This window comes from Hevea brasiliensis, chromosome 2 (genome assembly GCF_030052815.1).
Source record: "Hevea brasiliensis isolate MT/VB/25A 57/8 chromosome 2, ASM3005281v1, whole genome shotgun sequence".
Taxonomy (NCBI): Eukaryota; Viridiplantae; Streptophyta; class Magnoliopsida; order Malpighiales; family Euphorbiaceae; genus Hevea; species Hevea brasiliensis.
The window spans coordinates 114,488,768-114,513,494 of record NC_079494.1 but is presented as its reverse complement, the minus strand read 5'-3'; the positions used below and the strand labels follow the sequence as shown (position 1 = coordinate 114,513,494).

The 24,727-nt window shown below is 33.3% G+C and overlaps 4 protein-coding genes across 15 annotated transcripts; all 4 read left to right on the top strand.

Moving 5' to 3' along the window:
• Positions 1-10,852: 10,852 nt before the first annotated feature.
• On the top strand, positions 10,853-14,710 carry LOC110647312 (WAT1-related protein At3g28050). 2 transcript variants are annotated; one of them, XM_021801077.2, is made up of 7 exons: positions 10,853-10,997; positions 11,168-11,253; positions 11,341-11,454; positions 13,554-13,788; positions 13,881-14,039; positions 14,142-14,293; positions 14,427-14,710. In XM_021801077.2, the coding sequence occupies exons 1-7, from the start codon at positions 10,947-10,949 to the stop codon at positions 14,581-14,583; spliced, it is 954 nt and encodes a 317-aa protein (XP_021656769.2). In that variant the 5' UTR covers positions 10,853-10,946; the 3' UTR covers positions 14,584-14,710. The 2 variants fall into 2 exon arrangements, with proteins under 2 accessions (XP_021656769.2, XP_021656768.2); XM_021801076.2 differs by having other exon boundaries at positions 10,882-11,119; positions 11,193-11,258.
• A 599-nt stretch (positions 14,711-15,309) lies between these two features.
• On the top strand, positions 15,310-22,418 carry LOC110647310 (WAT1-related protein At3g28050). 11 transcript variants are annotated; one of them, XM_058140140.1, is made up of 14 exons: positions 15,311-15,583; positions 15,652-15,717; positions 15,800-15,913; positions 16,014-16,049; positions 16,371-16,608; positions 16,718-16,876; positions 16,976-17,127; positions 17,228-18,463; positions 18,562-18,714; positions 18,800-19,594; positions 19,685-19,747; positions 19,886-19,999; positions 20,420-20,654; positions 20,760-22,418. In XM_058140140.1, the coding sequence occupies exons 1-8, from the start codon at positions 15,411-15,413 to the stop codon at positions 17,379-17,381; spliced, it is 1,092 nt and encodes a 363-aa protein (XP_057996123.1). In that variant the 5' UTR covers positions 15,311-15,410; the 3' UTR covers positions 17,382-18,463; positions 18,562-18,714; positions 18,800-19,594; positions 19,685-19,747; positions 19,886-19,999; positions 20,420-20,654; positions 20,760-22,418. The 11 variants fall into 11 exon arrangements, with proteins under 11 accessions (XP_057996133.1, XP_057996123.1, XP_057996112.1 ...); XM_058140129.1 differs by having other exon boundaries at positions 20,356-20,654; XM_058140119.1 differs by having other exon boundaries at positions 19,886-20,654; positions 20,760-20,918; positions 21,968-22,418.
• On the top strand, positions 19,482-22,672 carry LOC110647308 (WAT1-related protein At5g40240). Its single transcript, XM_058143174.1, has 9 exons — positions 19,482-19,594; positions 19,685-19,747; positions 19,886-19,999; positions 20,411-20,549; positions 20,592-20,654; positions 20,760-20,918; positions 21,202-21,353; positions 21,968-22,109; positions 22,574-22,672. The coding sequence occupies exons 1-9, from the start codon at positions 19,482-19,484 to the stop codon at positions 22,670-22,672; spliced, it is 1,044 nt and encodes a 347-aa protein (XP_057999157.1).
• Positions 22,673-23,186: 514 nt separating this feature from the next.
• On the top strand, positions 23,187-24,507 carry LOC110647302 (2-hydroxyisoflavanone dehydratase). Its single transcript, XM_021801066.2, has one exon. It carries the CDS (start codon positions 23,537-23,539, stop codon positions 24,443-24,445), a length of 909 nt encoding a protein of 302 aa, XP_021656758.2. The 5' UTR covers positions 23,187-23,536; the 3' UTR covers positions 24,446-24,507.
• Positions 24,508-24,727: the final 220 nt, after the last annotated feature.

Sequence of the window (24,727 nt, the reverse complement as noted above, 5' to 3'; positions counted from 1 at the left end):
TTGCCACAAATGAGGCCTTGTCGCACCTTGCAATAAGATAGTTTTTCTTCTTTGATGACAATATCAAATATAGACGTTTTGTTTATTTGAGTAGTCCAAATTTTGCTTTTGATAGACATATATAATAAATGGTAATGACTTGGTGTTGTTGGCACTTGCATATACGAATTTCCTGACACTAGCAAAATGTTCTTCTGCAGGCATTTTGGCATAACGTGCACATGTTTCATTATGAATCAGTGCAAATTGCTGCCTTGGTAGAAGTCTCCTACCTGGTGCATGCCCAGGATACAAAAATTATCGCCCACAGCAACATTATTATTCCTTTTTTTTGAAATGTATATATATATATATAGACACACACACACACACACGCACACACACACATACATGTTACGAGTCTGCTGATAAAAAATGACCCCAACATGGGAAGAGCTAGAGCACAAAATTCACATGATTCTTTGTTGACTGATCCAACTTTTCCTAGCTACTTGAGATGCATGTGGGCACTCAAGAGAGGTCATTTGATTAAGCAAATTCAGAGAAAAATAATCAATTGATAGAGCTTAGAAGGCAATGGATTCAAGGGAACAAATGAATGTATATACAGAGCTAGCTAGTGCAGAAGACCTTGTTTTACCTTGTTTCTGTCTCTCTCTTTTTTCTTTTCTCCTCATACACACACGCACTCAGAGAGAGAGAGAGAGAGAGAGAGAGAGAGCGGGGGTTAGTGCGAGTTTGTGTGTGTTTGTGCAAGTTACACCAAAATGATGACTAAAAAAAGCTTTCAGTGCTTTTCATTTCCTCTCGCTGACACCAAGAAAGTTTTGACAGGTCATTAAACTTTCTTTTTTGACCTGCTGCTGTTAAAAGAAACTGTACACCCCTTCATTAATTAACTTCTTGTCTATACGTGATTAATCCATAATTATCTCCATAACCCATCAATTACAAACTTTATTATTAATTTATTTGATAGCGACAGACATTGCTATCTACATAAATTTTCCTTAGTCTTCTTCTTTTGAAGGCAAACCCATTTTTGGTCTATAAATGGGGTAGTGATGTGGTAGATTAAAAATTGTGTAGTGCATGAATGTAACAATGAGTGTAAAATGGTAGAGTTGGGACAGCGTCTGATGTGGGTGATGCAAGCAAAAGGAGTTTGTTGGGGGGTACAAGTAAATGAAGGTTTGGAATTTACGGACATGGTGGTGAATGGTGATGGCTCTAGTGGCCACATTATTCGTATATTTTATATAGATTCTTTGTTCTTTTTTTAATAACAGTTCCAAGAATTTCATATGGCAGCAAAGAATTGGAGAGAAGTTGGTTGGTATGGGAGAAAAGAATGGCACAAGAGTCTTGGTCAAGATATATAATAGATGCTGCATGCCCCATCCCTGTCTTCCATTTAAGGATGTGGAATCTCTGCTTTTCCCATCTTCTTCAATCCCTTTTCACATTAAAATAATCCCTTCAATCTAACAAAGGACCAAAATAATTGCCTTTTTAGGGTATGCAAATGATTTTTATATTATGTATAAGACGGATTACCAGACAATATCTAATAATGCATACTAAAAAGCAGGCAAAAATATTTATCTCACTTATGTTTTATTATTTTATTTAATTTTAATGATAAAAAGGTTGGCATGGGATTGAAGAATGGGAGGATTTGATATTGTTTAGGAATGTTTATTATATTATAGTTATATTAAAAAGCAAGAATAGGGTTGTAGGTTTAGCTAGATTGCCTTTTTTTGGTCTTAAAGAAACAAGAAAACACAAACATTATAAACTAGGAAGGGTTGGTGATGATTATTTATAGGAGATTTCCAAAAACCTAAACTTCAGTGTTTCTTGAAGTGATGAAATATCTTATCCTCTAAACAAATTAAGCACTTTGTTTTCTACCTTTTACATTGATAAATTTTATGGAATCTACACTTCCCAACAAGGCTGTTAATTTCTGTACTGTAGCTCTTTGGATCCATTAATTTTTCGTTTTTGTTTTTCTAAGAGAAAGAAGGATAACGAAACGTAAAAGGAAGAGGTTGGATGCATCAATCTACTGCTTTGCAAGAACATACAGTGCATGCAATCCTTGTTCTTGACTTCTTGTTGGCTATATATGGCTTTACGCTGTTTTCTTCTTCTTTTGTTTTGTTTTTTCTTTTTCCAGGTTTTTTTTGCCTGAAATAAAATTGAACTACTTGCTTAGATAAATTTTTCTCTTTTTCAATTTCTTAATAAAATTCACTCATTTTAAAAAATGTTATTGTTGGTGATGACAATGTATGTGCATGGACTTTAATTACATGAGCCAAAAAAATTTCTGAATATGTTAAACAAGTTTATGAATGCAAAGCAAAATTTTGAAAAAGATAAGAAACACTATATAAATTGAGCGAGGATTGTTGATTAATTTCCAGAAAAAGAAGAAGAATTAAATCCAAAAAACATAATATTAATTGCGAAAGGGATGTCATGTAGTATTGGTAGTGGTCAAAAATTAGATATCAGTTCCTTTAATGTTTATAATAAATATAAAAATTGTAGATGGGAAAATACGCAGACTGGAGCTGGATAGCATAAACCTTAGGCCCTCATCAATAACAAAGTGCAGGGTAAGGAATAAGAAAGGAAAATGATGATAGTGATATTGAATATTTAACTAAAAAATGCCCTACAGCTACAGCTCGTTTATGATCTATTGATTGTGGGTGACGAAAATACATAAAGAGAGAGAGAAAGTGGCCTAAAAATTTAAGGTGGGTGAGAGAAATTTGGTCAAATATATGCTTCAAAAGCACTGCAACTCCAACTTTCCTACACAGACAAAACATCCAAGACATCACGTGGAGGCATTGTGGTCACAATCTAGGCCTAATAAAGCTCGAAAACCCATAAAAAAAAGGGAAAGAAAGAAATTAAATTTTTGGTGACCTTTTTCCCTTGGCCTTTCATTACTGTAAAACTATTCTTCTTTCAGGAACTCTCCACAAAACTTTTCCATGTCATCAACCAAGCAAACAAAGGGCTCGAGATATCCCAGTAATCCTCATTCATCACAAATGGGAAGCTGCATGCCCTTTCACTCTATGCCATATCCAAATGGCTCATTGAATCCATCGCTAGACAAGTAAATGGATACTTCTTGCTCATGTGATCTAATTATTCTCTGATTCCAAATTTAACTAGGAGAAATTGAAGATGTTACAATTTTTGGTAATACTAATTAAAATAAAAAAATAATTTAATTTGAAGTCATTGAGTGCTTATAGTTCAATTTCATCGATTTTAAGATAAATATTTTGAATTAAATTCATAAAGTCGGTTATTAATGATTAAAATCATAATCACCGTATAAAATTAAAAAAAATCCAAACTAATTAAACCATTTAAATTTGATTTGAATGCTCAATTTGATTGGTTTATATTATAAAGTAATTTAATAAAATAATTTTTTTTAAATAAAACATTCAAATAATATAATATTAAAATATAATAACATGAACACATATACGTTGATTCTATTTATAAAGGATTAAAATATATTACATTTCATTTTATTTATATGAAAATTTTACATCGAATAAAAGAAAAGTAAATTAATAAAAAAAATATATTTACATATAATTTAAAATAATGTAACATTAATATATTTTTGATTTAATTTAATTTTAATTATTTTTTCATATCTTAACATCAAAATTAATCAAATAAAAAATCCATTTTGACCATATTAAATATCAAAACAATAATTTTTAATTTTGATTAATTAAATAAAATTAATTTAGTTAATTTTTTACGCGGCCCTAGTCACCCATATCAACTGTCAATCTAATGGACAATCAAGCTAGATAATAGTGTACACTTTCCCACCATTGTAGATACATATGCTAATCTCAAAACTCACCCATTATGGCTCCTAAGTCATAATAAACAACAATGTTTTTAAAAATGGAGCTATATATTGTACTGATTTATATGACAGTTTCCAATTCAATCGATTTGATCCGTATGTTTAATTAATAATTACTAAATTTTAAAAATATAAATTTAATTTTCTAAATATATAATATGAAATTCCTTTAACGCTGATTGAAATTGAAAACCTACCCAACTTCCCATAAATATTATTCAAGTCTTAGGTATTTGGGAAAAGAAAATAAGGAAAATATTTAATTAATTATAACTATGGCAGCAATAACTAATGTAATATATATATTTATTTATTTTTTTAAAAATCTTCATTACGGTCATGTTCAATAACATTAATTTTAATAGCAATTAACTATTTTAATAGTTTTTAGTTATTTTATTAGTTGTTAACCGTTAGATATTAGCTATTAGTAATTAATTACTTATCTAGTGATTTAAAGTAGAAATGTTCGGTAAAAATAATTATCATCTTGTTGACTCTAGTTAAAATATTTTTCCAACCTTTAAAAACTAATATAATACCACCGAAGAACATAAATAATAGAGGTAGTGTTTTGACTCTAATCAAATAACCAAACGACATTTTTAAAGTTATTACTGAATAAGGCCTACATATAAACTCGTAAAATATTATGGTGCTAATAAGGAAGCATATTAATTTAATTTCAGGATGGATAATTAATGAAATTATATTAGTAGTAAATATAATTAAAAAAAAAATTTCTTTACATCCAAACCTGTCAAAACCACCTTAATTATTTTCATCAAACCTGACTTTTTAGGTCCTGCCTATTCGATCCAGTTTTTGGAAACCTAATCAATATGTTACCAAGACTCGGATCAAACCATTAATTAGTTTGATTTTTCAATTTAAATTGAACCGAGTAGCCCGATCTGATTTAAAAAGCATGATAATCATTGAGACATATTTTTACACATCACAATCATCATCAATCATCCATCAACATTATAAAATAAAGGCGGAAGCATGTGGGCAACCAAGAAAATGATTAACGGCCCACACTATATATGAAATAATCAAGTAGTTAAACATAAAATTATTATAATGACTTAAAATAAGTTTTTCATGTAATATATGTTGTTCCTAGTCCAGCAAATCTTCATTAGTTCTTGATTTCAGGTGACAAGCACCAACAAACAAGACCATATAAAAATGGATAGAGATTTGGAGACCAAAATTAAGTCAAAAACCAAAGTGATTAATTATTAAATCCCAAGAGAGAGGAGACATGCAAAAGATGGAATCTTAAAGAGAAATTAGATTAGCCAAAATCATTGGAAGCTTATAGTAATGATGAAATATATAAAATAAGTGTATATATGAATCTTAAAAAGTGAGGTAGGAAGGTATGATTGCAGCACAGTTGGAGGTGGGGAAGGGTGTGGAGTGAGCTTTTGAGTTTTGATGATGCGAGGTCCTTTAGCAAACAGAGAAGTGAAAATTGACTCACAATCATAAAGAGATGGAATAGGCATCTAAAGCTTTCTGGTTGAGGACAACATGACTGAGATATGTGGGGCATTATAGATAGGGACATTTGATCAATCACCAAGAAAGTGGCCCCCCTTCCTCTTTTACTACTGAATCACCACACACAACAAAGGCCCTACTAAATAATAATATCCCTCTGTGTGTGTGTGTGAGAGAGAGAGAGAGTCCGTTTGGGAGACCTCAAAAGGGGCTAGGCAAAGCTATGACAATTTCATACATCTTCCCCCTAACTACCCAACCATAGTATGTCTAAAAATTATTCAGTATTTAATTTAATTTATTATTAAAAAATTTTCAGTGTTAAGATGTGTCCCCAACCAATGTCATTTCAATGTCAAGCAACAGCACTAGTACTTTGCCATTTTTTTTCGTCTCTTTACAGAAGGGATTGCACATGGGAGCATGGCCAAAGAGTAGGTGAGATGCTCTTTGTTCTCACTTCTAAAAAAGATTTTTCTTTTTCTTTGTTTTTGCTCTGCCCAAAACGAAATTATGACATGATTTTGTCTGGGAAATTTATTTATTTTTAGTCTATACACAAATCTTTGTTGCCTTTGATTATATATGCATAACATGGCATTTATGAAAATAGCCTCAATTGGAAATTGAAAGCTTTTATTTAGGTGGATTAAAATCCCTCAAAATCATAATATTTTCCTTTAATTTTGAAAACCCACTTCTTTTTTGTCTTTTAATAGAAATTTTCTGAAATTTCATTAATATTTTTAGTTTTGAGAATGATATATTATTCAAATTCATGAAGAATAAATCAAAAGATAGGGTTGTCCTGTTAGGCTTCAGAGAGGCGCGGGCTGTTTTCTTAGTTAAGATTTAAAAATCATGGGCTGGATAATAGAATTAGGCCATAATGAAATGAAGGGAAAAGAGGCACATGAAGAATTGGGATACAGTTAGGCCACTGAAAAAAGAGAGCATGACCTACAAGACAAAATAGTGAAGCCAAGGAACGAACGATTCGAAGCATGAAAAGATAGAAAAGTACTTGGTACTAGCCATGGGTTTGCAAGCGAGTAGTCTCTGTCCTCTCTTTTCTACGTCACTTGGAGACTTGATTCAATTTACCCAACCATTTCCCTTGTACTTCTCCACTTCAATCCCTCATGTGACTTCCACGTGTTTTCCTACCTTCTTTGCCACGTGCCACTTCAACCTTTTCTCTCATTCTCATCGCGACAAGAGTCGACTATTCTCTGGGTTCTCATATGTGTGTTTGGCCAAACCTCCAAAGAAGCTGCTTCTAGCTAGAATGGATATGGAGAAGGCCGAGCAATTTGAGATAAAAATATTATTATTATTATTTTTCTAATTGTTCTTTTCCACATAAAATGGATGTGATCAATGTATATAGCAATTAAGACACATAATGAGTAAGTCCCACACAATATACGCACATGCACCGATCTAGACAAATGATATCATTACAGTAGTCCTATACAATAAAGAAGTTGGCCATGAAATAGCGGCAACTATATATGATAAATATGCATGCATGGTGCCTAGTGGAAGGCTATGGATCGAGTCGAGTGATTGATTCCTTTGGACCACCCTCAAAACAGACGCATAAAGTGATGACACAGTTGAATCGTGGTCTAAAAACAGTAATACGAAAGGGACACTGCTCAACACCAAGGCCTAGATAGATGTATTATATTATATTTGTGCGTATCATTATCACGAATAGAGGGCTGCTAAATGCTAATGATATATATATGATATATGTCTGCAATTTCGTTGTATTTTTAGGCTGTTATTTGGCAGGATATGGAGTACGATCGCCTGCATCCACTTCTCTGTTTGCCAAAGGACCTCACATCATCAATATGGATTAGGCTTCAACATGGAGGAGTACAGAGAAGCAAACGTGGGAGGATTAGCACAAGGCAAATATTGAATATTGAAGGCTAACAACACTGAATCTGAAACTGAAAAGCTCAAACAATTGGTTACAAAATCTACATTGACGCGATTGTGAAAGTGCTAATTAAACTTAAAAAAAAGACAATGTAAATAATATTTTGTATGATTCTCTCTTTCAATAGATTTAGGATATCATATTCTACTATTATTGAATCATACAAACACATTATTAAACCCACTCCACCCTGAGGCTACCAGAGGTCCTGATCCCAATATCACGTAATTCTACAGTAAAAGAAAAGGGTGAGGTGTTAGAGAACTAATATGAGAATATTGAAATGACTGTAATGAGAATTTAAGAATGAGAATATGCAAACATGTTTCTGGTTATTGGTTGGTATTTATAGACTTTTTGAGAAAATAGTTGTTGTTTTATTTTTGGAGATGATCTTGGTTGATCCGCTGAGATTATTTTCATGAAATCCACTCTTACCTGTTTGCTGGCATGATTATTACTCGGTACATGAGATCCGGACTTTACTTGACTATTGGCATGATTATTGTTCGGTATATCTTTTGTTCGCCTTGTTAGGCGAACGAAGGTATTTTATTCGGTCTTATTTTAGTCTCTTGTGTTTTGTTCGGTTCATTTGACCTTTTAACCATCTAAAATAGTGTTTGACTTTTCTCATTGTCACATTGAATATTCACGTAGAATTTCAATAATTTGTCTTAGATTTTGAGCGAGTAGTATCACACCCATTAACCTAATATACTCCTATAATTTGAACATAACCACAAAATTTAATCATTTGATCCGTAACATTTCCTAGGGATCTGGGTTAAATTCTTCTTATTATAAGCAGTTACATTCTAAATTACTGAAAATTCATAACAAGTTTTGATTCTATGCTACAAGCAACAAGGATTCCAGGGCCTATAGCTTTTGGTCCCGATACATATATACAAATTAGTCTAATCTGCTCAATAATATATAATTATCCAGAACATAAGAAACTAACCTATTAACATGAATATTTTTTCAGGGTCATATGCAAAGTTTGTGGCCGCAGGTTAGTTGTCTTCAGCTTCAAACTTAGTTCTCTGCTTAGTTTTCCTATATATAATACTCATATATAGCTACATGCATGTGTTCTTTAAGTTCTTGCAAATGTTTTTTATTTCCTATCAGATACATGCTAGTTGAAATAGTTCATAATAAACCAAGAAACTCCGTCAAGAATATTGCACTCATGGGCTTCCTTTTTCAAGGCAAGCAATTTCAATCACACAAGCCAGTTATAGAGCTAATAGTAAATCCGAATACACTATTGGTCTGTGCATTTATTAAACAATTAAACACATTTAATATATATATATATATATATATATATAATTCTATCAATGAAATATATAATTCATGAATGCAATGCCTTCAGCTTACAGGTGCTCAAATCAGTAATTAATGGCTTCTTTGGAGATTTGTATGTTTTTTTTCGTGTTATCATTCACTATTATTTTTTATTGCCATTATTTGTTATTACTAATAGGAAGTAGCACATGCCTTTTTTTATTAATTAAAAAAATTTTTCAATAAAATTATATTAATTATTTATATTAATAATCACCATTAATTTAATTTAACTTAAATAAAATTATAATAATTTATTTACAGTTTTATTCAATTTCCCCATGAAAAAAGTAATTCTCTCATATTAAACTCCATCGGTGGAACATATATATCAATTAAAAAAAAAACACGGTCTTAATTAAAATGAAACTAAATATAAATTAAAAAATAGTGAAAAGTTTACAAAAAAAATTTTAATTATGAATTGATATAATATTTCTTCAATAATTTTAATGTAATAACAAAATTATTAAACGACAAATGTATTAAATTTGTGAGGAATTCATATATATATATATATATATATATATATATATATATATATATATATATATATATATATATATAACTTAGGAGCATTTGGTATAAATGAATTTAATAAAATTTTATGAAATTTATTATCAATAAATCAAATTTTATCAAAATTGATAGAATTTATAAATGAATTCTAAACTTAAAATCATATTTATATTTCAAGTGACAAAATTATCCTGTTATTATATATTATTTTATTTTATTTTTTTATTTCAAGTATAAAATTTATTTCATTTAAAATAAATTTTATATTTAATATAAAATATATCAAATAAAAAAATTTATTTATAAATGAATTCTATCATAAAATTCATTTACAAATAAAATAAATTTTATTATAAAATTAAATCAAATATGATCTTAAGAATTAAATTTTCACACAATGTTAAATTTTCATTTTATATGTTCAATCTAATTTGGTTTGGTAGTTGAAAACATATAATTTACCTAGCAGATCTCAAGTTCAAGTCTCTGCTCCCCAACCTTTTATAAATTTTTTTTTTTTGCCATTCAAATTATAAATATGAACAAAACTTTTTCTAGATAAGATGTTATGATAACGATCGTTATATATAAAATTTGAATTTATAAAATTATTTTTAATAATAAATATGTAATTAAATACATAATATTGAAAAATTTTGATGGGGAAAGTTTTTAAGCCATGGCCCAGCAACAGGCTCAAAAATACCAGAACTCATAGCATTAATGGTTTGAGTCCAGTTTCATTTACAGTTAGAAGAGACATCGTTGCATTAACAGTAAGTATACTTATCAATCATGTTAATTTTTTTTTTCTTCTGTTGTAATGTGTCAAAAAAATTTTTCTTTATATTAAATTTACAACCATTTATCTATATATATAAATAAATTTAGATGGAAAGATTATTTTATTCACAAAATAAAATTTATAACATATAGTTATTTTAAATTAAAAAAAATATATGATTAAAGTTATTATGATAATTTAATTTATAATAAATTATAAATTGTAATAAATTTGAATAATTAAATTATTTTTTTAATAAATGAATGAAAAATATAATTATTTTAAATTGAAAATAGTAAAAAAAATTTATATGGGCTTGGGACAACTCTTTCCTTTCAATTCAAATGGGTAGATATTTTTGTTGAGCCTTTGATAATGTTGAGAAAGTTCCTTGCATCCTTTTGTGCAACAAGTCAATACTCATGAGCCCTCTACGCACATAGTTAGTATTGAAAACGACATCAGTAAGGCCAATAAGTCAAAGATTAAGCATCTCTTTCAGGGGAATTACTCCTTTTGCCAGCAAGTGAAAATTCAATTTTGCCCCTATATTTTTAATATAAATTTATTTTAAATTAATTTATAATTTTTTTGTTTAAGTTTACATAGATCTACTTTTTGTTAAAAAAAAATTAAAGAAATAAATTTTAATTAATTTTTATACTAATAATAATTTTTAATAAAAATATATTCATATTTTATTATTAAAATTAAATGAGACAAAAAAAAATTTAAAAATAAATTATTTAACTATAGACAAGGGCAAAATTGAGTTTTGATTCGAAACATCCATCGATCCTATTTGCAGGTTAGAAAGCACCGGCAATAAAGACTTTCCCACTCGTTAAATTAAAGAGCCAAAAGCTTCCCTTTCTAATTCTTGAGAGAAGAGAATGTGGGGAATCGGAGTAACAGCAGCTATGGTGATCACAGAGTTCACCGAGGTAGGCATAAGCATTATCTTGAAAGCAGCCATGACCAGAGGCTTGAGTCAATTTGTCTATATAGTTTACTCAAATGCCTTAGCCATCCCTATCCTTCTTCCCTCTTCCTTCATCTTGTACAGGTAATCAAACGCTAACTATTCATTCTTTTTTTCTCTTATTAATTACAGGTATTATATATAAATATTGTTTCAGGAAAAGACCTCTCCCCCAACTTACTGTGTCCATCCTCTTCAGAATCTTCCTTCTGGCTCTTGTGAGGTGTTGTTTTATAATTTATTGGTTTAGTTTTCAATTAAACAGCATATGATTCTGATAATTAAGAATCTGGTGTACTGTGTAGTTGTGCTGTTCAGTTGTTTATGTTCACTGGGATGAGGTATAGCTCTCCAGTTCTTTCCACAGCGATGAATGATCTCACACCTGCTTTCACTTTTTTGTTAGCCATAATCTCCAGGTGCGCCTTCGATCTCTTTGTTCTTCTGTTTCCACTTTCCAGCGAAAGATAAATTTAAAATTCAGAAGATTGAGAAGAAATGTTGTTCTGGTAGAAACTAATAATGGAACCTTTGGCCGACAGTACTGTTTTCCTGTTTTGTCGTGTTGTCATTATTGAAATTTAAGCATTAGGGAAGTTTTTTTATTTTTTCTTTTTAAAATGCAAGATTTGCAAGACCCAATAAGATAGGATTACATGGACAAATTGGCCCAAATCAATCCCTAAAAAATTCCAAACTCAGAGCCCTATTACTAGGAAGCCAGCCCACAGAAACCAAACCCATAACCCTGTAAACCACTTACAGCAAAATCCACTGGCAAAGTGCTTACCTTTGGCATACAGAAAGCAAAATTGTCCAACAGCGACATCGCCGGCCACCCAAACGGGTATGATGCAGAGGTTGAGGAAGAAAATAAAGGGACCAAAGACAACGAAACTCCTCTTTACTGTCCACCATGCATCATCAGCATCTAATATATTCTAATAGTGTTGTATGATATAAACATGAATCCTAAACTTAGCTGATTTAAAAATTAGTCTAAAACCCATCAGATCGAGAACAAAACCAATTCTAGTAGAGGCATATCTCGAATTAATAAAGAAATGACTAACAAATAAAAAAAAGATTTAACACTGATTTAGACTCAATTTTTATATTTAAGTATATTTTTCTAAAAGGAAGGAATATATTTATGAAATTTATTAATAATATAAGTGGACAAATTAACCTTTTGTCCTTTAATAAATTATGTGACAACGTTACGCGAGAGAAGATGGACGACATATATAGGGCTGAGTCACAGGGCCGTGGGGATGGGGCCCATCTACCATTGCTAGGCCGCGCATGCCTATTCATTTTTCAATTGTTTCAATTTACATTTTAGAGGATATTTTTAATAATTCAAAAATATAAATGAGGGAAAAAAAATATGAAAACCAAAATATTGTAACTAATAGTATTACAAAATGAAATAATAATAATAATAATAATAATAATAATAATATTTTAACCCTAAATTTAAGATATTTAATCAAATATATTAAAATTCTTGCATGCTTGGGATGATAAGAGTTCCTTCTCCTTTAATCAGTGGTCTTAGTCCGAACTCTTTGGAACTTGGGAGGGAGCACTTTGCTTGCTTTTGTGGGTCTGCTCAGCGGGAATCTGAATTAAATGAGCCAGTAAATTTTGGATACTGAATATTTCTAAAAAAAAAAAAAAAATCCTTGCATGCCTTAGTCAACTCAACTCAACTAAGCCTTTATCCCAAAAATTTGGGGTCGGTTATATGGATTGTTGAACGATTTTGGATTAAATCCTCAGAAATGTGTAATGCTTCTAGGTCATGTTGTACTACTCTCCTCCAAGTTAATTTAGGTCTATCCCTTTTTTTCTTTCTATCTTCTAACCTAATGTGCTCTACTTGTCTAACTGGAGTCTCCGTATGTCTACGCTTCACATGACCAAACCACCTCAATCTCCCTTCTCTCAACTTATCTTCAATTGGCACCACTCCTACCTTTTCTCTAATACTCTCATTATAGACTTTATCTAATCTAGTATGGCCACTCATCCACCTTAATATTCTCATTTCTGCAACTCTTATCTTAGATGCATACGACTCTTTCAGTGCCCAACACTCACTACCATATAATATAGCCGGTCGTATGGCTGTGCGGTAAAATTTTCTTTTCAATTTATTGGGAATCTTACGATTGCATGCCTTAGTCGTTTGAAGTAAATTGCATTCTTGCTTTCGAAAATTAAATTAAGCGAGCCTTTGCGTGCCTTTTGGGAGGGAGCACTTTGCTTGCTTTTGTGGGTCTACCCAGCGTGAATCCGAATTAAACGAGCCAGTGAATTTTAGATACCGGATGATTTCTTAGGAAAAAAAAAAAATCCTTGCATGCCTTAGTCGTTTGAAGCAAATTGCATTCTTGCTTTCGAAAATTAAATTAAGCAGCGTTTAAATTTTCTAAAAAAAAATAAATACATGTTTTTCAATTTACATTAAAAATGCTTAATTATGACTGGATCGCATGCATGGTGGTTTTAGTATGGAAAAGCTAGACTTCAGGTTACAAGGGAGCCAGGCCAAGTCTATTGGCACGATTTTATCAGTTGCAGGAGCCTTAATTGTGACTTTGTACAAAGGCCAGCCACTGACAGGTGTTCCATCACAAAATAACCTAATTCATGAGTCCCTGCAACTGTTCCCATCGAACTGGGTTTTTGGAGGAATTCTCTGTGCAGCTGGAACATTGTGCTTAGCTCTATTATTCATTGTCCAGGTAACTGACCAATGCAGCAGCTTTTATGCTATTAATACCTACATTAAACTTAACCTAACATTGATAAACTCTTGTTTGAATATATAATCCAGACTTGGATTCTTAAGGACTACCCTTCAGAGTTGATGATAACACTCATATGTTGCATCTTTATGACCGTGTTATCTGCTTCAGTCTCTCTATTTGCAGAGAGAGACCCAAATGCTTGGATACTAAAGCCTGATATTGAGTTGATAGCTATTGGCTCTTCAGTAAGCATATAAAAAGACCTGTTTATTTCTAGTATCTGTTACAGTTAATGCTCATTCTTTGTTAAATTTCCTAGTAACTTGAAGTTCTGCTAAATTCTGTAGGCAGTTTTTTCAGTATCACTTCGCAATGTAGTTCATACGTGGGCTTGTGGCGAGAAAGGGCCTCTCTACACGGCCATGTTTAAACCACTTGGGATGATCATTGCAATTTTCTTGGGGATCTCTTTTCTTGGGGATACTCTTTATCTTGGAAGGTATAATTCTCTGCACAAATTAGACGAGGAAGAAAGAGTAAGAAAGAGGAGAGAATTAGAAAAAATTTTGTCAAGTTATTCAAGTATATATATATATTTTTCTTATGAAGGAAATAACTTGTTCTAATTGCAGTGTAATTGGAGGGATTGTTATTGCTCTTGGATTTTACACGGTGATATGGGGAAAAGCCCAAGAAGAAGAAAGGATGGGTGAAGAGAAAGGAATTTCCAAATTTGAGTCAAACTCTCATAAAGTCCCTCTCCTGGAAAACAGAAGTGTGGATGTGTAGCATTCTTGCGTTGTACATAAACAATATTGAGTAGATATTTGATAACTCGCAGAGTATGCAGATTTATGTATTCTTAACCACAGTTTCGGTAAAATAAAAAATATCAGAGGTGGACCTAGTTTGACAATGTATTGAGCAATGACGGGGTCTTGTCCTGGAAAAAGAACCGAAGGAAACTTGGTCATGCAACAGGGACAGGACATCGAATGTTGTTATAACATGACTTTGTCATAACATATAATGCCAAGTTCCCAACCCATTAATGGATTCAACGACTTTATATAAATCATCTTCACCAAATAGAGTGAATTATTTGAATCAATTGGATGCAATTTCCTTGAACCCATACATTTATATATATGTTGGAATTTCTTTGACGGATCATGAACCTCAAAATAGACAAAAGAAGTAGGACACAAAACACAACAAAAGAGAAACTAAAGATGGGAGAGAACTAATTTTTCATTATTAAAACAGAATATATATATATATATATATATATATATATATATATATATATATATATATATATATATATATATTATTGGAAGTTGTTGAGATTTTTACTTAAGACGTGATTGTAATCTTTTAGTAAGATTAGGTAAAAATCCTCATTTACACGAAAAATAATTTAGTCATATTAAATATGAAATAAATGAGTATTTATTAATTAAAAAAAATCATCCTTCTCTATAAAAATAAAGAGTGAGCATATATATTTATATATATATATATCACAAAAATTGAACCCTATCAAGAGCCCATTAAGTCTCCCTCGTTGGGAGGATCGCCTTGTGGATTGGCATACAGAGAGAGACAGAGGAAGTATGTGGGGTTTAGGAGTAACAGCAGTAATGCTCACAATGGAGTTCTTGGAGGTAGCCATGAACACTGTAAACAAAGCAGCCCTGGGTAAAGGCATGAGTCAATTTATACTTGTGGTGTATTCTAATATGATTGGGGTACTCTTGCTTCTTTCATCTTCCTTCATCTTCTACAGGCAAGTATAATCGGCAGATCTTTTCCATTTCTTTGTTGCTCTTCTTACTTTTTCCTTTCATTCAGCAGAAAAAGAATCGCTCCACCGCTTACATGGTTCATAACGGGAAGAATTTTTGTTCTTGGTCTGCTCTGGTACTACTTTTCCGGCATTTATTAAACTTTAATTAGATATAAGAGATGTCATTAATTGTTGGATGTGTTTGCATTGGTTTAGCTTCGCCGGTCAGGTGTTTACCTACATTGGGTTAGGATACAGCTCCCCAACTCTGGCCTCGGCGATGACTGATTTAACTCCAGCTTTTACTTTCATACTTGGACTCGTCTCCAGGTTAGTACTGGCTCTAAGCTTATAGAGTTAGACGAGATTAAGCTATATAGGATCTAGATTTAAGTTAATCAATCAGGTTCTCATTCGATGCAATTTACAGCTCTGCACTGTATGGATGTTGCCTTGACATGTGGAGGTCTTTGATCAACACCGGGCATATGAAATTAATACTTGGCATGAAATCAGTTCAGCAAATTGCATGAAAAGGGAACCTGATGAATTGGCTAGTTTGCTTGATTTTTAGTATTGAATCATGAGGCTAAACAATTCTCAAATGGACCTCCAATCTAAGGACACTCTGGAGACTGGAGATCCTGGTTTACTCCCTAAGAATACCAGAACAATACCATTACTATAATATTTCTGTTCAACAACAAATGAAGTTACATGTGCACTCAAATTTCTTTTTCCTCTTTTAAGAAAGGACTAATGAGGCTTGGTTCAAATTTGGTTTTAGGATGGAAAGGCTGGACTTGCGAAGCAAAAGCAGTCAGGCCAAATCTATTGGCACCATGGTATTGATCACAGGGGGATTAGTCCTGACTTTATACAAAGGTCTGCCAATTACAGGCTCTCCATCATCAGGTAATAAATTGCAGAATGAGCTGCTTCTTTTGCCTTCATCAAATTGGGCCATTGGAGGTTTTTTTCTTGCAGCTCATAGTTTCTTCCTGGCGCTAATTTTTATTTTCCAGGTAGACATTCAGAATCTAGGTTAATTTTTCCCCTTTAAGCAATATTCCCGAAAATTTTACTAGAAGAATTGATCTTTGTTTTTTCCCCTGAAACTTTTGAAATTTCCAGACATGGATAATCAGGGACTACCCATCGGAGATTCTCATTACACTCATTAGCTGTATCTTTGTGACCATCCTATCAGCCACTGTCTCTCTGATCGCAGAGGAAGATCCAAATGCCTGGCGAATAAGGCCCAATATTGAGTTGGTAGCTATTGGGTACTCGGTAAGCATAGAGATCCAATTACTCATTTCTAAGAATTTTTAGTCACTATTAATTCCTCCTTAAATTTTATAATGAATTGATTTTGTTGCTTAATTTCAGGCAGCTTTTGCAGTATCACTTCGAAGCATTGTTCATACATGGGCATGCCACAAGAAAGGGCCTGTCTACACTTCCATGTTTAAACCAATTGGGATGGTTATCGCAGTACTCATGGGGGTGTCTTTTCTGGGGGATACTCTCTATCTTGGAAGGTATCATTTCAAGTATTTGAAATACCTTCTCTCTCTCTCTCTCTCTCTCTCTCTCTCTCTCTCTGGGTTCAATCTTTCATTTTTTTTTTCTACTTCACAGTATGATAGGAGCTGTTATTATTGCCTTGGGGTTTTATGCTGTGGTATGGGGCAAAAGCCAAGAAGAAAGGATGGTTGAAGACAAAGAGAAGTGTTGCTTGGAGTCATCTTCCCCGAAAGTCCCTCTTCTGCAGAACAAATGCACAAATATATAGAGAATTTTTGCATGAAATGCGCTCACACACACACACACACATATATATATATAATTAGTAGAGGATTGAGCCTTGATGGAGTGGGATTCAAATCTAAGAGACCAAGCCCAGACTATGCATGTCTAAATGAAACTTGAGTATATACAGATCATGCCCATTTGTTGGGCACATAATTTATTAAAAATTTAAGGAAAAATATAAGCAATAAATGATAAAATCCTAATAATTAAAAGCTTAATTATCTTATCAAATACCAAGCTTTCACCAAATGATAATATATTTTATCTTATCAAACCTAATCATTGTTCCCGTTATTGAAATCTAATCATGATCGGTAGTCATCATTAACAACAATACATTTGGGATTGCTGAGAAGAATAAGCAAAAATGCTGGAGGACATCACATGACTGCTATTTTCAGATTTGTGGATGGCCTGTGCCGTCAGCGGCTTTTTGAATTTATGTCATCTAGAAATAAGTGCTTGAATCTTGATTTTTTTTTGTTTTTCTATTTTTCAGTTTACCTCTTTCAGGTCACGTTTCTAGTATTTTGATGCTAGTTTCCTTCAACGTACCCCACAGAAATCAACGCCTTAAAAATATTCTATAAGTTATCTTTTAGCTGGGTTGCTGTCCCTTCACTCTTTCCCACCTGGATGCTTTTATAGCTCTAATTTAGGTGCCATTCATATTGAAACAATTAACAGAAATTATAACCATCAAGCAGTTTGTTAAGTTATTATTAAGTTTTGAATTAATAATATTGGAATTGCATCGCCAATCTGATTGCTGTATTGAATCTGATCTCAAACGATTTTAGCTATGCATGGCTCGATTCCATGGTTTGCAGTTCTGTTAGATCCGGGGACCTGTTTCCAGGGTGGTGCTCAAATCCTCCGGATAAGTTATGTGAATTGCCATCTGAAGATAGGTTGTAATCTTTTGTTTTCATCAATGAATGTTTTGCGTTTGATTAGAAAAAAAAATCGCCATAAAGTGATCAAGAATAAAGTGGCCACGGTGATTTATAGAGCCAGCTGCAGGACAAAATGGATTGATATGAGGATGCGAAAGTTTCCCAGGTGATTATGATATATATTATGCTCGTGCTTAGATTTTTCCCTCTACATATCAGTTGTTGTAGTCTCGGTTAAAAAGATTTTGGGTTTCAAACATGTAGGCAGAAGTTGGGACTGTACAATTCGGCTGACATGACTAAATTATGTGTGAGAACGAGTGGACCTTTCTTTGTTTCTACGTTCAAGCCTTTAGGGATAATTGCTGCTGCACTCATGGGTATCATCTTTCTGGCAGATGCTCTTTATATTGGATGGTAAACACTCTTTTTATTTTCCCTGCAAGGGTTCCTCCTCTTCTTCTTTTTTGATCAATAGCTGCAATTTTTCATGCTATTGCAGCTGGTTTTATGCTGTTATGTGGGGAAAAACCAAAGGGCAAGCGGGAAATAAGGGCAATGGATCCAAGATTCAGCACATAAGGTTCCTCTGTTGCAATACAAGATTCAGCACGTATGATACTAGATAGAGAAACATATATATTTGTATATATATGTATGCGTTGATACTGTTATTAGGCCTCTTTCTACAGCCTAATACTCGATAAAGAGAACAACAAATCTAAAAAGCACTTCATTGATGGCTCGCAAGAATTTCCACAACAGGACTTACCTCCTGATCTTCTAATATAAGAATTTGTTAAGTTAATTAGATGATTTCAGGGTGGATTAGGCTTCCCAGTCAAACGGTTGAAGACAAACTAGTAGTGCAAGACAAACTTCTTGGATTTGCAGCTTAATACATGGACAGCCATTACTTTGTAACCGATCACATTACATTTGGTTGCATCAGCAAAAATATCAATAAAAACATCATTTCATGCTACAATTCTGCTACTGGAAGTATCTGAATAATTTCTCGCCATTTTCCACTGCAAATTGCTGAAAGTCTTGCAATTATTTGGCATGACCCACAAAGAAAATTCTGTTGCTGCAACAGAGAGATGGGTGTAGGGCTTTGTAATAAGAGGACCTTGCTGCCTTTCATAGGAATGGTAAGTGTGATTCTGGCTCATATTACAAACATGGTAGTAGCCAAAGTAGCCATCTCCAGAGGGATGAACAAGAATGTCCTTGTTTTCTACTCCTTTGCCCTTTCCACCCTTCTGCTCCTTCCTTGTGCCTTAATATTGGACAGGTTTGGATATTTTTCACTCCAAATTAGCTCCATGTTTCTCCTTAAATAGTTACTCAAGAAGTTGCAATTGAAACTACTTTTTCTTGGTAGATCAAACAGGGATTCATTCACCTTCTCCACGCTCAGTAAAATCTTCTTACTTGCCCTGTTTGGGTTTGTATCTATTTGTCCTTAATTATTTACTTCCTGCGTCCTAGAAGATCAAATTGATTCTATAGAATTACTTTTTTCCTCTGGATTTATTCAAGTTAGGGGTGTTGTTTGATTTTCATTTTCTTCTTATACATGCAGATTCGTTTCACTGACTTGTACATATGCTGGTTTAGAGTGCGGATCTCCTATGCTTGGCTCAGCCATGCTCAACCTTATTCCAGCTTTTACTTTTATACTTGCCATAATTTTCAGGTCGTTTTCTCCTCGATTCTGGTTATTTAGTATCAGAATTCTGTGCTGTTACGGATAAATAAGGTCACTGGTGAAAATATCTACACCATCTCTGTTTCAAACCAATTATGGGCAAAACAGTTTTTCCACCCATCTAAGCATGAAATTTTTGGCGTTAGAAGCCACTTGTTAAATGGGAATAATAATTAAGCTTTGATACATAAATTGGTCGCCTTCCATCAGGCTTTTTTCGCTGCAATAAAGCTTTGGACAGAACCCAAAACAAGTATAAGTTGACCATATTCTTTCAACTTGATTTCAGTTGGATACTGATAATATGGTCAAATTATACATGATAAAATGGTTGTGATTTTCAGAGCATATTCATTATGCTGCTATATTGCAAGCCTGCGTTGTTTTGCTGAATGGGAGGTGCTTTAGGATGGAAAAGCTAGATTGGAGAAGCACAACAAGCCTAGCTAAATCCTTGGGGGCGATTGTTTCACTCACTGGAGCATTTATCATGACATTTTACAAAGGCCCACCAATCATGAAGACGTCTTCAGTTACTGTTTTACCCCCGCAACAATTTCTTGCATCAAAATCAATCTAGATTCTCGGTGGACTTCTATTTGCAGCTGAAGCACTTTTGAGTTCAGCATGGTATATATTGCAGGTTTGATTCCCCACTTCGTTAGAAAAAAACTTAATTAAAAAGGGGAGGGAGAAAAAAGGTAATTCAGTTATTATGCTGATTTTATATCTTGTGGAGTTTTGACAGGCATTAATCCTTAAGAAGTTCACAGCAGTGCTTACCATAATGTTTTACCTCTGCTTCTTTGGTACCATGCTGTCTGCCTTGTACTCACTGATAGTAGTTGAAGATTCCGGTGCATGGCAATTAAAGCTTGATATGGGGTTGTTTTCTACATCATACTCAGTAAGCATATAGCAAACCTAAATTCTCTTCTAATTTCAAGACTGAAATATAAACCAATTAAAATGGAAATTTTAAGATAATGAAGTTCATGTATTACCTCTAACTGCTGATAAATTATTCCAGAAATGCCTACAGAATAATCATGTACGTGCACTATGGCAAGAACTAGTCCTTGGAAAAAGAGGTTAAATTGGGCAAATATAACTTCTAGCTTCAAATGAAAAATAAGAATTTTTTTCCCCAATTTACCTCTATGTGACTTTATTATCATTTGAACATGTAGGCAGTTGTTTCAATTGTATTTCGTAGCAGTTTGTGTGCATGGTGTCTGTCGAAAACGGGACCTGTCTATGTTTCTGTGTTCAAGTCCTTGGGGATTATCTTTGCTTTAATAATGGATGTCATCTTTTTAGGAGAAGTGCTTCGTCTCGGAATGTAACTGATCAAATCCATTTTTCACCTCTTTCTTATATTAATTCAATAACATTCTTTTTTATTCAATCAGTTTTAAAGTAGTGCAAACTGGTATGGTATTCCCCTCTTCTTGGACGTCTTTTACAGTGGGAAACTCATACTGGGAGAACAAATTCCATTCCTAATCCCTTGTAGTTCTTTAGATACTGAATTAGGCAGCATTCCTGAATTGATTTATGTTTGCTGCAAGTCCAACGTCACCCAAAAACATTTAACAAGATGATGATGGTATAAGACCAGGACAAACTACTTAGGAAGATCCAGTAAGCAAGCACAGTCACAGAGAATCAAATTGATCACAGGAGTGGCAGTCACCTATCAAGAATTGAAAGTGGTGATGATGGACTTCGGATGTATCGAATTCAGGGTGCTTGAACTTGGTACAGCTTTTATACCCATAGAGTAGACCATAAGTAGAGAAAAGCAATCCAAATACAGGCAATAGTTGCAATTAAAGTCATGCCAAGACCAACTAATCTTATTGAGTTCTGGCATTTCTTATTCTTTGAATTCTCAATTTTATTTCTTGAAAAAGAAAAAGAAAATTGATAATCTTATGGTTAAACTGCTTGCAGTTTTATTGGAGCAAGCATTACTGTAACTGGATTTTATGCTGTGATGTGGGGAAAGGCCAAAGAAGATGACTACATGAATAGTGAGACAGGTGTGGGGAGTTTCAGATCATCCAAGGAAAAAGTCCCACTGTTGCAAGCCAGAGTTGAAGAAATATAGTCGCTTGTAGAGAATTTCATATGTACAGTACATAAGATAAACAAAAACATAAATACAACTATAAATCTCCCTTTTGCTTATTTCCTGTAAGCCACAATGATATAACGTGTTTCTCTGAGGACTGATGGTAGTTAAGTAAATGCTTTTGCCGTTATCAGTTACTGTAGTTAGTTAAAAATTAGTTGGTAGTTTGAGAAATGTAAAGAAAAGCTTGAAAGTAGCTGAGATATAAGAGAAAAGCTAAATGTTACTGTAATCAGTTTTTACCATTCAATAAGGTGCGGTTCGGTTCAACTTTTTAGTTTTTGATTTTTGTATCTTAAAAATCTTTATATATCTTCAAACTAAAAATAGTTATTTAATAGCATATTTGATAAATATATGATTTTTTTACTTGTAATAGCTTTATTAATATTTTATTTATATTAAGCGGTGACGGTGGTGTATAGGGTGGCAGCCCACCACCACCACCACCATCACCAAATGATTATGTTAGTTGTGGTAATGAAGGAATGGTTGTTGATAAGTACGATGGTGTTAATGAATAATGATTAAAATTATTAAAAAAAGATTATATATTTATTAAATATATTTTTTAATTTAAAGAAAAATAAAAATATATAAATACTAATTTACAAAATAATAAAAATTTGAACCAAACCATAAGTTAATAGAAAGTTTGAAACAGGTGGTTGCTGTACTGCAATATTAACAGATAAAGAACAATTAATATCGCTAGAAATTTTAACATCCTCCATATTCCCAGTGTGTGAGCTCACATATTTTTGAATGCGTGATTAAGGATGGAAAAACTAGATTAGAGAAGCACAATCAGCCTAACAAAATCCTTGGGAACCATAGTATCAATCACAGGAGCATTTGTTCTGACATGTTACAAGGGCCCATCACTATTCAAGACCTCCTCAATTACTGTCACGGCCTGATGTGGGGTTAGTTGCTATTTTATACTCTGTTAAATCAGGCAGATATAACCTCAAGCTTCTAATGAAAAATGAGAATTGTTTTTGTCTTCCCTTATTTATATATAACTCTGGCTGGAAAAATATTCATTTTACAACTTGTCGGCGTTTGTTGCAATTGTGTTTCAATCCAGCTTATGCAAGTGATGCCTGGGGAAGGCTGGTCCTCTGTTTGTTTCTATGTCCGAAAACTACTTGTCTTTCTCAGTCGTCTGGACCGTTAAGTGTGGTATTAACCGTTAAGTAACAATGAGTCAACTCGAGAACGGTAGCTAGAAGATCCTTTCCTTTCCAGATCGCTTTTAATTACGATAAAACCCTCCATTTGCCTCTAACAAGAGCGCGTAACAATTCCAAAACTCTATCTATCTTCCCCAAACTTATATTTCCGGTTCTTGCCTCTGATAACCCTTCCTTTTCTTTATTTTTTCAATGGAATCAGCTGATAATGAAGTTGCCCACGAGTTCAGATTCTTCAGGGTGTACAAAGATGGTCGCATCCACATGTTCATGCCAACCTGTGAAACAATCCCACCATTTGATGACCCGGCCAGCGGAGTCCAATCCAAAGATGTGACCATCTCAACCCAACCCTCTGTATCTGTCCGTATTTTCTTACCAAAACTCCAAAACCCTAATCAGAAACTCCCTCTCTTATTTTACATTCATGGAGGTGGTTTCTCCATGATGTCTGCCTTTTCCCCAGCCTACCACAGTTACTGTGCTGCTCTAGCTGCTGAGGCTAACGTCCTCGTTGTCTCCGTAGAGTACGGTCTCTTCCCAACCCGACCCATACCCGCATGCTATGAAGATTCGTGGGCAGCGCTTCAATGGGTGGCGTCTCATGTGAATCGGAATGGACCCGAGCAGTGGTTGAATGATCATGCTAATTTTGCGCAAGTTTTTATTGGTGGGGATAGTGCAGGGGGTAACATATCGCATACTTCGGCGTTTCGGGTCGGGACAATCGGGTTACCCGCCGGAGTAAAGGTGGTTGGGCTGATTTTGGTGCACCCATATTTTGGTGGCACTGAAGATGATGAAATGTGGCTGTACATGTGTCCAGATAATAGAGGTTTGGATGATCCAAGGATGAACCCGCCTGTGGAGGATATTGGGAGGCTTGGGTGTGAGAGAGTGTTGATTTTTGTAGCTGAGAAAGACCATTTGAACCCTGTGGGCAAAAACTACCATGAGAAGCTGAAGAAAAGTGGATGGAAAGGAAGCTTTGAACTTGTTGAAAACGAAAAGGAAGAACACTGCTTCCATATTCGTTATCCCAACCATGACAAGGCATCGGAGTTGATGAGAAAGTTTGTTTCCTTTCTTAAACAAGAGTAATTTGGTTCCATTTGTAATGTATGAACTTCCATTGAATAAAACAAGGCTTGATTTATGATTAATTGATTGAGCTTCCGTTCGTAATGTAGATTACTAATAGTTGCATAACTAATCTTTTCATAATCTGCAATTATCAGGACTGAATTGGACCGGGTCTATGAAAAGTTATAATATATTTTAAATAGCAATTAACTTTGAAATTTATAAATTTAAATTTAAATAATTTTTTTTCTAATTTAAGTAATTGATTTTAATTTTTTGAAAATGAAAAATTGCATAAAA